The sequence below is a fragment of the Phyllopteryx taeniolatus genome, chromosome 11 (assembly GCF_024500385.1).
Source record: "Phyllopteryx taeniolatus isolate TA_2022b chromosome 11, UOR_Ptae_1.2, whole genome shotgun sequence".
In the NCBI taxonomy this organism is placed as follows: Eukaryota; Metazoa; Chordata; class Actinopteri; order Syngnathiformes; family Syngnathidae; genus Phyllopteryx; species Phyllopteryx taeniolatus.
In genome coordinates, this window is record NC_084512.1 from 29,182,248 (window position 1) to 29,194,879 (window position 12,632).

The window sequence follows — 12,632 nt, forward strand, 5'->3', positions numbered from 1 at the left end:
GTTTTGGATCATAAGCAGATCCTTTCTTTCTCCATCACTTTGGTAGAGGTTCATCTTGGTCTCATCAGTCCATAAAACTTTGTTCCCAAAACGTTTGGGGCTCATCTCTGTACTTTGTTGTAAAATCCAATCTGGCCTTCCGATTCTTTTTGCTGATGAGTGGTTTGCATCTTGCGGTATGTCCTGTATATTTCTTCTCTCCAAGTCTTCTTCGAACAGTGGATTGTGATACCTTCACCCCTGCCTGCCCTGTTGAGGTTGGCAGTGATGTCACTGACTGTTGTTTTTCGGTGTTTCTTCACAGTTCTCAATGTTTCTGTCGTCAACTGCTGTTGATACCCTTGGCCGACCTGTTCGATGTCTGTTGCTCAGTACGCCAGTCGTTTTTCTTTTTCATGACATTCCAAATTGTTATATTGGCTATGTCCAATGTTTGCACAGTAGCGCTGATGGATTTTCCCTCTCCTCTCAGATTCATAATGGTTTGCTTTTCTCCCATAGACAGTTCTCTGGTCTTTGTTTGCTTAACAGCGAATGCAGTTTTTACAGGTGAAACCCGAAGCCAAAAAAGGAGGACTAGCTAATGTTTAAGCAATCAATCGAAAAAGCAACACCTGAGCAACTAGAAACACCCATCAGTCACGTCCCGATAATTTTGCTCACTTGAATATTGGCTGGCTTCAAACAAAAGGTGCTCTGTCCTAAGTTGTTTCGAGATGTAAATACCATGAAGTAGAAGTTGGATTTCTGAACTTTTGTCTCATATTCATATTTTAATCTGAAACACAAATGTCTTTAGTATACAACACAAAATTTACCTTGCCGTTCCAGTACTTTTAACAATTTTCACATTCCCCAAATTCTCACATATTCATTACTCAATGTTTCTCATGACAACATTCCCAAAGCACTTCAGACATTTTACATACATGCACAGCGGCTGAAATAAGTATTTAACACGTCACCATTTTTCTCATTCAATATATTTCCAAAGGTGCTCTTGACCTGAAAATTTCACCAGATGTTGGGCAACCAAGTAATCCATACATGCGAAGAAAGTAGAACAAATAAGCTCAGAAATAAAGTTGTGTGCAATAATGTGAAATGACAAGGGAAAAGTATTGAACACGCCAACTGGTATTTATGTAATACTTTGTACAAAAGCCTTTGTTTGCAATGACGGCTTCAGGATGCCTCCTGTATGGAGAAACTAGTTGCATGCATTGCTCTGGTGTGATTATGGCCCATTCTTCCATACAAGCAGTCTTCAAATCTTGAAGGTTACGTGGGCTTCTTTTATATGGACCTTGAGTTTCAGTTCTTTCCATAGATTTTTGATTGGACTCAAGTCATGTGATTGGTTCGGCCATTCCAGCAGCTTTATTTATTTTATTTTTTTCCCTTTGAAACCAATTGAGTTTCCTTGGCAGTATGTTTGGATCATTATCCTGCTTAGATATATCCACCCTCATTTCATTTTCTTCATCCTTGTAGATTGCAGCAGATTTTTGTCAAGAATGTCTCTGTCCATTTGCCCATTCATCCTTCCTTCAATAATGTGAAATTTACCAGTACCATTTGCTGAAAAGCAGCCCCACACCATCATGTTCCCACCTCCGAACGTCATTGTTGACGTGGTGTTTTTAGGGTGATGTGCAGTGCCATTTCTCCTCCAAACGTGGTGTGAATGAATGGATCCAAACGGTAAAATTTGGCTCTTATCCGACCAGACTATATTCTCCCAGTATTTAACTGGCTTGTCCAAATGTTGTTAAGCATACTTTAAATGAGCTTTGACATGCAATGGTGGTCTTGCATACAAGCCATGGCGGCAGATTACATTACTCACTGTTTTCCTTGTGACAACAGTACTTGCGAATTCCAGGTCTTTTTGAAGCTCTCCACAGGTGGTCCTTGGCTCTTGGACCACTCTTCTGATTATTCTTTGCACTCCTCTGTCAGAAATCTTGCAAGGAGCACCTAATGGAGGCAAATCTATGGTGGTATGATTGGCTTTCCACTTGGCGTATTATGGCCCCAACTGTGCTCACTGGAACGTTGAGAAGCTTAGATATGCGCCTGTAACCCATGCCACCGTTATGTTTTGCAACAATTAGTTTGCAATGGTCTTGAGACAACTCTCTGCTCTTACCCATCATGAGATGTGTCTTGACTCGCACCTTGGCAATGAGACATTTTTCTAGGCCATCAATTAGGACTTAACCAGCGGATATTCATTTGCACTGACAAGGGGCTGAATTGCTGTTTGAGTTGATCCATTTTAGGCGTTGTCTTGGCTTTCCATGCCTTTTTGCACCTCCCTTCATGTGTTCAATACTTTTCCCCTGTCATTTCACATTTTTACACACAACTTAATTTCTGATCTTATTTTTTCTACTTTCTTCGAATGTATGGATTACTTGGGCTGTTCCCAACATCTAATAGCACCTTTGGAAGTATATTTAGTGAGAACAATGGTGACCTGTTAAATACTTATTTCAGCCGCTGTATTTACCTCCAGATCCTGAAGGTCCTGATAGGAGCCACTAAATACGAGCTGTGCGGCACGGCCAGTGTTCCCGCCCTTTCCGAGTCGGGCACCCAGATGATGCTGGAGATCTTCGCCAGCATCGGCTCGGCCACGCCTGAAGGCTCCAAAAGCCTGCTGGATGCCGTCCCTGCCGCCCTCGACCTCATGCTGAGGACCCAAGGGTAAGCGCATCTCGCCCACATCGTGCCACGCGTGTCTCGCTTTTGCGGCGTTCTGTTAACGGCGTACTGGCGCCACGCCTCCGCAGCTGCGCGCCGGCCGTGCGAAACGGCATGCTCGTCATCGTGACGCTGGTTTCCAACCATAAGAGCTTGGCCTTGCAGTTGGCATCCTGCGACGTCACGGCGGTCCTGGAGAAGTGTCTGGCGCTGTCCCAGAACGAGACCATGCTGGCCATCATCGCCCTCAACCACATCTTCATGGTGCAGAAGCTGGAGAACAAAGGTAACCGGATCAGCTTGTGGCACAGCTTTGCTCCATCCGTCCGTGCTAACCTGAACTGTAACCCTGATCCTTCCTCAGTCTTTCTTATTCTCCAAAATGACAGTCTGTCAAAATGCAGAGTCTGCTTGGTTTGGCTACTTCAACTTATGGACCTCCTTGGTCGTTCCCTAAAGTGTCCACCAATAATCCCTTTGTAGCGATTTGGGAGTCACGACTGAGTGAATCATTCTTCAGTCACAAGAATTAGCAACATGACAAGATTTCCCAAAAAACGACAATCTGTCAAAACGATTGAGTGGAATGGCCACTTCAACGCAAGTACAACGCACTAAGAACTTTGAAAAAAAGTGTGTGTATATATATATATATATGTATGTATATATGTATACGTATGTGTGTATATGTATGTGTGTCACTGATGGTGTAGTGATGCACTCGCCTGACTTTGGTGCGGGCAGCGTGGGTTCAGTTCCCACTCAGTGACGGTGTGAATGTGAGTGCGAATGGTTGTCCGTGTCTATATGTGCCCTGCGACTGACTGGCGACCAGTTCAGGGTGTAGTCCGCCTTTCGCCCGAAGTCAGCTGGAATAGGCTCCAGCGTCCCGCGACCCTAACCAGGATAAGTGGTGTTGAAAATGGATGGATGGATATATGTATGTATGTATATATATGTATGTATGTATACATGTGTGTGTGTGTATATATGTATGTGTGTATATATATGTGTATGTATGTCTTTATATACGTATGTGTATATGTATATGCGTGTATGCGCGCGCGTGTATATGTATCTGTGTGTGTGTGTGTGTATATGTATCTGTGTGTGTGTGTATATATGTATGTATGTATATATATATATATATATATATAAATAAAATACACACACACACACGGATGCGAGCGTCGTTGCTAACGCGGGCGAGCCGTAGTTCTTCTGGGTATGTCTTGGCCAACCCAGATGACCATTACTGCCCGTGTGTCATAGAGGTGCCCGTATAATCACTGCTGCATGTGTGCGTCACGGCGACAGACGCCGGGCAGGCAAACAACATAGCTGGAGCATTCAGGCAGGCACTTTTTAGAGAAATAAAAGCTTTAAAAAAAATTGACGTCGACTATTAAGATAATTGTTGGAGATTTCGATTGTCAACGTAACCGTGACTAGTCGACTCATCGTGGCAGCCCTAGTCCTAATCATAACTTTAACTCTGACCACGGTCCTTGCTTGACCACGTGTCCCTCAGATCCCCCACAGCAGCTGGACCTGAAGGACACCCAGCTGCAGAAGGTGCTGATGAGTCTGAAGGGCATGACAGCCACAGCCAAAGAAGTCATCCAGACTCTGGAGGAGCTGCTGTGTGGGTCGGCGTCTCAGTTGGAGGGCCTGCGCAGCCAGGTATGCACGCATACGCACGCATCACTTGTGATGCTTTCTGCTTTGGAAGGGCCGTTTAGTTCTTTGAATCATCTGAAATCTTTGTGCGCGCTGTGTCTGTAGGTCTCTCAAAGTCAGGACATCTTTCAGGACCTCCTGCAGCCGATGGAGCAACTGCGCACAGACCGGAGCGTCCAGCTGTCCGTCGTTAGGTACCGAATGTTCACGGCGACCTCTCTATCGCTGCTCCTCCTCTGTGATGACAACCTATTCTCCCTCCCGCCAGGATCCTGAACAAGTTTTTGGACAGCTACCAGGAGGACGCCCTGCCCTGGCACGACAGCATCAAACCCTGCCTGGCGTCCATGACCGCATTTATCAGCGACAAAGAGGTGAGGAGAAGGAAAGAGGACGCGCGGGAGAGCCGAGGAGAGCGCAGAACTACAGAACGTGGCTGAACTTCGGCTGGGCAATAATTCAATATTTATATATATTGCCATAGACGTGATCAATATCAATAGAAAATTCGTTCAATAAAATGTCGGATCGAAAATAAAATCTTGAAGAAAACCACACCGGTGAAAGCCTCGAAAAGTCGGGCAGTGCGGCGTTTTGGGAAGCAGCGCCACCGGCGAGGGCACGCGCAATCGAGACTTGACAATCCCAGACCGGACGGAGCAAGGGCTACCCACGAAAACAACAAACTGTATCGCAAAAGAAATGTTACCAGTAAGCACGGTTGAAAACAATTGATTCAAGTATTGGACACTTGTTTCCAATATCCTGGGTGTAAATTGGAATTTGAAAAATGGAAGACTTTTGCATGCTCAGATTATACCCGTTTAGAAATGTACAAGTTTGATTTGCCTGACACAGTTGGTATATAGTCAAATGTTCCATGTCATGTTCAACCTTTGACAGAAAAGAAATATTCCCTGATACTCTTTAAGCTTTTCAATGTACATATTTAGTATTGGGAAAAAATATATATATGGGCATATCGATACTGACTGGTATGAAAACCAATTTTTGTGATAGGATTTTTTTTTTTTTACCACATCGGCCAGCCCGAGGCTGAACCGGTCTGTCTGCCGTGTTGTGCGCAGGTTGTCCAGCAGTTAGTACTGTTCCTGTACCGCGTGATGTGCTTGAACAAAGACTATGCCGTGGTCATGTGTCGCCTCGGCGCCAAAGAGGTTCTGATCAAGGCTCAGGACAAACACGGCGCCGGCCTCAACACCATCGCCGAGCTCCGAGACGTTGTGGCAGATTGTGACAAATATGCCAGCCTCTACAACAACATGACCACCAGCGTACTCGCTGGATGCATACAGGTACGCCGCACACCCCCATGGGAGCATCACCTTTGTCACCACTCAAACCACTTGCGCAACCAGCACTGCCATCTTTGTGGAATTATCTGGTGGAGCTAGATGGAACATTTTTCATGATACTCAGTCACAGACAGAAAAGAAAAAAAGAAAATAAGAGTGACTAGGGATGGGTAAGGACACTTAAGGGGGGGGGGGGGGGGGGGGGGGAAGAGGTAATCACAAGGGAGTGACAGCAGTGTTGAATAGTACTGAGTGAGGAGGCGTCTCAATTTGCATTCCAGAGAGTAGGGGTGGCAACGGAGAAGGTTTTGTACTTGGTCCCGCGTTCTGTCGAGTCAAACCGCACTTCCGACACTTCTCGACCGGAGCTGTCCAGTGACATTAGTGTCATGAGGTTAAAGTCTCTTGGATATTTGTTGAGGGTAATCACTGGGTTTCAAAACGGTGGCATAAATGTCGAGAGCAACATTTGTTAGTTATCAGCTAATGACGGCATTCGACAGTGAGCTCATTTTGACAAGCAAGGTAACCGTTGACTAGAAATGCAGCCTATTGTGACAGTTAAATTGTTAATCTGCGACCTAATTAAGGTTGATGTAAGAATAGTAAAATGATTATCCTTACGCGATTTGGAAAATAGTAAGTAATAGCATTCCTTTTGAGTTTGGCTTGTGGTTCTGAGCTGCCATCGAGCAGAATTGACAGTAGCTCAGCTTGAGCATGCGTAGAAGCGCCTAGACAGTGCGGTGGGGGGGCAGGAGGTTTTCATCGGCAGAGTGGAGTGTGTGGTGGAAGCGTCAGTCAGGTAAAGCGGTGCCAGATTAGGGTTAGGGTTTTGGAAGTCGTGAGCTGGAGTTTCAAGTTGATTTTCTGGGGATTGATATGTTGGAGATGACGAGTTGGAAATCGTCGGCAAAGCAGTGGAACTGGAGACAGTCACAGCGGATTATGTGCCCCAGAGGGAATAGGCACAGGATGAAGAGGAGGGGGCCAAGAACAGAACCTTGGGGGACAGCAGTAGGGGATTTGGATTGGGAGTTGTTGATGTGGCTGAACTGGTTTCTGTCAGAGAGGTAGCATCTTAACCAGGAGAGGCCAGTGTCTGTGATGTAGGTGCTTTCAAGCAGGGTGAGAAGAATGGAGTGATTTATTGTGTCGAAAGCCGCTCTGAGGTCAAGGAGGAAGATGATGCTGAGATTGCCGCTATCAGAGGAGAGTCGTAGTAGAGCGTTCTCGTGCTTGGAGCGGAATCCCATTTGAAAGATTTCGTAGCGGTTAATGGTGGAGAGAAAATCTTTTCATTTGAGATGACACAGCACGTTCCAGTATTTTTGCACAAAAAGGGAAGGATTCCCCAGTAAAACCGCAACACAGAAATTGACAAAAACACTCCAACCACGATACGAAGTCCAACCAACACGAAAAAACGTCAGAGGTTGCCGTCCCGGAACAGTACATGGAGTAAAAATCGCCGTTTTGGAGTCATTGAGGTCGACAGAAACGAGCGACTGACCCCTTTGTACCACTTTTCATTTCATTTCATTTCTAACGAGTGGGAATTGGTGTTTGATGTTGTGCAGATTTGAGTCCACTCCACACAAGACGCACAGCTCGAGAGGGTAGCAATATAGCCAACTTGTTGACAGACACAATCGATGAACGTACAAGGTTCCATGAAGGAAGTAACGCTACTGGCTTGTCTCACAATGCCGCAAACATGCTACGTAACTTGCAAATGGTAATAGTAACTATAATACGGTCAGAAATATTGTTTACGTATCCGTGCATGTTACTTTTGCAATACAGAGCTGTCATCACATTTTAACTTTTGTATTCAATATGAACAAATTGTTCATTTTTTAAATTAGTTTCTACGAAGAAATAGTTTGTTTACATGAACTTTACCTTTTCAGTGCCGATACACAACTGCCATATTTTTTTTAGTTGTCTGCAAATTGTTTTCATTTGTTGTATTGCTAAAAAATTGTGATATGACAGGACATATTTTTACATGGCATCAAAAATAAATATTTCAAATTTTTCTTCTGACGGAATCGATATTGGAATATTGAAATCAATACCAAATCGAATTGCAGCCCCAAAGATCGATATCGAGGTGAATCGCAAGCTAAAGAATCAAAATGGAATCGAGACGTTCTTAACAGCGCCCAGCCCTACTAATACTAATAAAGAAAGTTACAATTTTCATGCACTTATTCATGTTTATACACAACTGTCATGTTTTTTTACTTTTGTCGTCCGTATGCACAAATAAGTTTTTCTTTCCCAAAATGTTTTTCTTTTCTGTTTTATTGGTTAAAAAAATGTGATGGTACATGCATGTTTTCATGGCATCAAAAATATTTCCAAACTATCAAAATGTTCTTTATTTGTGCATTTCTACCTCTTACTGCATAGATATCAGCGCATTAAAATCAATATCGAATGGCAACCTAAAGAATCTCTCAAATCGAATCATGAGGTCCCTAATACCCAGCCCAAGTGATGGCACACAAAAAGCAACCCCCCGCAAAATCTCATGAAGTGATGAAGCCATCCATTCAATGCCCTGAATATACAGACTTGAGCTGCCAAATGTCACGGAACGTCCGTATTTTCTCGGTACTTTTTTTTTTTTTTTGACAATTGTGCAAAAGATGCAGTGTCCTCTAGCACTTCGAGCAGTACGAACGACTAATATTGCAATGAGCATTGTGCAAAGGGCGCTGAGACTTCAAGGAGTGGATGCGGTTTAAAGTGACAAGCGTCACGATGGGAGGGCCAGGAGTGCCGTGTCAATGCCAATTGCTAAGCTATCGTTACAAGCGCTCGCAAAACATCGAAATAAGTGATTTGGTGAAACATGTAGGTCTGGCTGGAACCGCATTTTTGCGGAGAGTAACCAACCTTGAACAAAATAACAGGCCAGTTCAGTCTTTAGAGCTATAAATACAAGACATAATTACATTTCTTCTTCTGAAATGTACCTCTTATACGCCTTCAAGGAGTACATTGCACAAAATGGAAACCCAAACTATTGTCCATACATAATCAATCTATCAGCAATGTTGTTTGTTTGCACAATAATGCTGAGTTGTAATTTTGACGTTTGAGATCTGATTAATCTGCTGTAACAGAACTTTCGGTGTTTTTTTTGGTTTGTTTTTTGTTACCAAGGTCGAAGGCAGAATTTGCAAAGGCGAATTGAATGAATCCATATTGGAGAAGAAAAAAAACCCAGTGCTTTGTTATCCATAGATATGATGGCATGTCGAACTCTCATATACTGGTACTTTGATTCAGGCTGCAAAAGGTTGATGTGATCAAAACATTAAAATGACAAATATTGAATCCATAATTTATCAACAATTATGATTATGACTGTCACACAGAAATTTTGAAAATATGGAGACTGAGACACATTTGGACAAATTGTTCTGGAAGTGAATTTTGATAGGTTGGCAGCTCTGAAAAGGAAGTGATCTGAATGAATGAGAATATTCGCGTTTCTGTTTACGACCACCACAACCGATACTTGCAATCGAGGCGCAACTATTAACCGACTATCAGATTAATCAACAACAGATTTGGTCATCGATTAGAGCAGTGGTTGGCATAACCTTTGCGCCGAGTATCACATCTAAAAGTACTCCCCGAGCACCGCCGTAATGACCAACATTAAAATACGGTAACGCAGGAAGCAAACCAGGCAGAGGGGATTCCTAAAAAGTATATTTAATAGTTTGGTTAGCCACTTTAGCATTATGTACAGTTTGACAATTCAATGAACACTGACTGGGCTTAAATGTATGAAAATACAAACGATTCCATGAAAAGGTATTACACATAAGTTAAATAAACTTTGTACCTGAATATGTTTGAAAACGTGTTTTCTAAAGGACAAAAACAGGTGGCTTGTGTCAGGTTCGGGCATCCGGCCTAAAAACGGCCAAACAAAATCATGCGAGCGACTCCCTGTGGCTTCCCCCTGACAGGGAAAAGCCCAAAGTCTCTCGTTCTTTTGGTTAGACTTCAAGAACAAATTGGAGCGACGTGCAGAGTGGCCGCCTTCTTCCAGAGGGAGTCCCGCGGTGGTTCATTTCAGAGAACGGCAAATTTTGTAAGCTTTTAGAATGCATCACCATGCGTTTGTTGTGAGCTGCAAATTTGCCCTTCATTGTTAAAAGCACTTGTATATTCAATTATCTAAGCATTCATTGGCTTTTTTACTTCATCGTTCATCATTGGCTACATAAACTGCGTCTGCGTCTTTTCGCACACTTTCTCCACCTACCGCGAAACATCTGTACACATTTAGGTTCATACTGTACATATATGTACTCTGTTGGAGTGTCAGGTGCCTAAACTTGTTCGACTTGGTGTTGGCATTTCTTTCCCTCACGATCGACGTGACAAGCAGAGATTCACTGCAAAGTCTTCATCTGTGATGATCTCAAATTCAAAGCGATGGCACGCCGCCATCTACAGGAATCTGTTAGTCATTACAGTAGTTTACAAACATGAACTTAACAGGCGAGACCCTCTTCCACGCCTACCCTTTGAAAAACGTGCTTGATGAATGTGTTTGCGGGTGGATTCCAGTTGACCAATTGAAACGGCGTTAAGATGTCATGTGTACTATCAGATGGTGTTGGGTCAGATCGAGGAGCATCGTCGGAGCCACGAGCCCATCAACATTCCCTTCTTTGACGTCTTCCTCAGGAATCTCTGCCAAGGTCAGAGCTGCAAATGTTGATTGGGGCCTTTTATTTTCCTATCTTTTGATTAATAACGGACGGTAAAGACAAAATCAATTCATTTGACTGATAGGAGTATTTGAATTATTGACAATTGTTCTCCATCAAAGGTCATAATTATTTCGAAGAAAACAATCTATTTTTCCATCCATCCATTCAACTTCTACCGCTTATCAGGGGTCTCGGGTCGCAGGGGCAGTAGCTTTAGCAGGGATGGCCAGACTTCCCTCTCCCTAGCCAGTTCATCCACCTCTTCCGGGGGGGGGGTATCCCGAGGCGTTCCCGGGCCAGCCGAAGGGCGTAGTCTCTCGAGCGTGTCCTGGGTCGTCCCCGGGGTCTACTCCCGGTGGGACGTGCCAGGAACACCTCACCGGGGAGGCGTCCGAATCAGATGCCCCGGCCATCTCATCTGGCTCCTCTCGATGTGGAGGAGCAGCGGCTCTTCTCTGAGATCCTCCCGGATGACCGAGCTACTCGCCCTATCTCTAAGGGAGAGCCCGGACACCCTGCGGAGGAAACTCATTTCGGCCGCTCGTATCCGGGACCTCGTTCTTTGGGTGAGGGTAGGAACGTAAATCGAGAGCTTCGCCTTTCGGCTTAACTCCTTCTTTACCACAACGGATCGATACAACGTCCGCATCACTGCAGACGCTGCACCGATCCGCCTGGCGAAAATTGTGGTAATAGTTTTAAAAATGGTCCTGCCAAAATGTCTTTACCATCAGATGTCCAAAAACAAGTTTGATGATTTGCAACAGGTTTTTGGGATATATGGCATTTTTCGTCTATTACAAATGGAACCCATCTGGCTTTGCCGTTAATGGCACTGGAGGGAGCCTCATGATGATGTTGCAATGCACCTGAGGGATCTGTGAGCTGAAGTGCCAGGATTAGGCAGCCATTTTGAATTCACACAATCGCAGACAGCATAATAAATGGTGTTATTTCTGAGACACACTATATTGCCGAAAGTATTCGTTCACCTGCCTTGACTCACACACATATGAACTTAAGTGACCTCCCATTCCTAATCCTTAGGGTTCAATATGCTGTCGGTCCACCCTTTGCAGCTATATAACAGTTTCAACTCTACTGGGAAGGTTTTCCACAATATTTAGGAGAATGTGCATGGGAATTGTTGACACTTTTCCAGAAGCGTATTTGTGAGGTCACACAGTGATGTTGGACGAGAAGGCCTTGCTCTCAGTCTCCGCTCTAATTCATCCCAAGAATGTTGTATCGGGTCAAGGGCAGGACTCTGTACAGGCCAGTCAAGTTCATCCAGACCGAACGGATCCATGTCTTTATGGACCTTGCTTTGTGCACTGGTGCACAGCCATGTTAGAAGTGGAAGAACTGCTCCCACAAAGTTGGGAGCATGGAATTGTCCAAAATATTGGCTCCTTAGTTCCAGTGACAGGAACTCCGAAGGATTCAGCATGCCAAGAGATATTGAACAATTCATTGCTCCCAACTTTGTGGAAAAAGTTTGGGGATGGCCCCTTCCTGTTCTCACATGACTGTGCATCAGTGCACAAATCAAGGTTCTTCAAGACACTGATAGGAGAACGTTTGATGTGAATGAACTTGGCTGGCCTGCACAATCCTGACCTCAATCCTACAGAACACTTTGGATGAATTAGCCAGGCCTTCTCATCCAAATTGCGCTTCTGTAAGAATGGTCAAGAATTCCCTACACACACACACTCCTAAACCTTGTGGAAAGTCTTTTCAGAAGAGTTAAAGCTGTTACAACTTTAGAAGGTGGACAGATGTCATCTTAAACCCGACATGGATGTCACTTCCGATCATGTGAGTCAAGGCAGGTGAACCAATACTTTCGGCAATATCGTCTATGTATGACTTTGTGAACGTGTTGGAACTATTGCATGTCTTTACCGTTATTGCATTGTTTATTGCATAAAGTTAAGCGTGTAAGTGGGTTTCATGAGTAGCTAGGATCATTTCTGCAATTGTACTCGCAGCATTTATGAAGCGGTTTGTCTTTATCTTATGCATGTTTCTCTTTACCGTTCTGAAAAGAATTGTATTTCAGTGGGTCACCAGCATTTTCTCTGTCAACAAGGATTGCCTTTCCTATGAATCCCTAAAATTTGCAATCATCAATTACTTTGAGAATACAACTAAGTGTGCCTGTTTCAGCATTTAC

At 44.0% G+C, this 12,632-nt stretch overlaps 1 protein-coding gene across 2 annotated transcripts in view; it reads left to right on the forward strand.

Moving 5' to 3' along the window:
- LOC133485708 (cullin-9) overlaps positions 1–12,632 on the forward strand; it is a 57,238-nt gene that overhangs the window by 18,023 nt on the left and 26,583 nt on the right. For both annotated transcript variants that reach the window (XM_061789875.1, XM_061789874.1), the window contains exons 10-16: positions 2,522–2,712; positions 2,799–2,995; positions 4,241–4,392; positions 4,495–4,583; positions 4,658–4,763; positions 5,478–5,705; positions 10,351–10,441. In XM_061789875.1, coding sequence (XP_061645859.1) covers positions 2,522–2,712; positions 2,799–2,995; positions 4,241–4,392; positions 4,495–4,583; positions 4,658–4,763; positions 5,478–5,705; positions 10,351–10,441 — 1,054 coding nt within the window. The remainder of the gene's footprint in view (positions 1–2,521; positions 2,713–2,798; positions 2,996–4,240; positions 4,393–4,494; positions 4,584–4,657; positions 4,764–5,477; positions 5,706–10,350; positions 10,442–12,632) is intronic.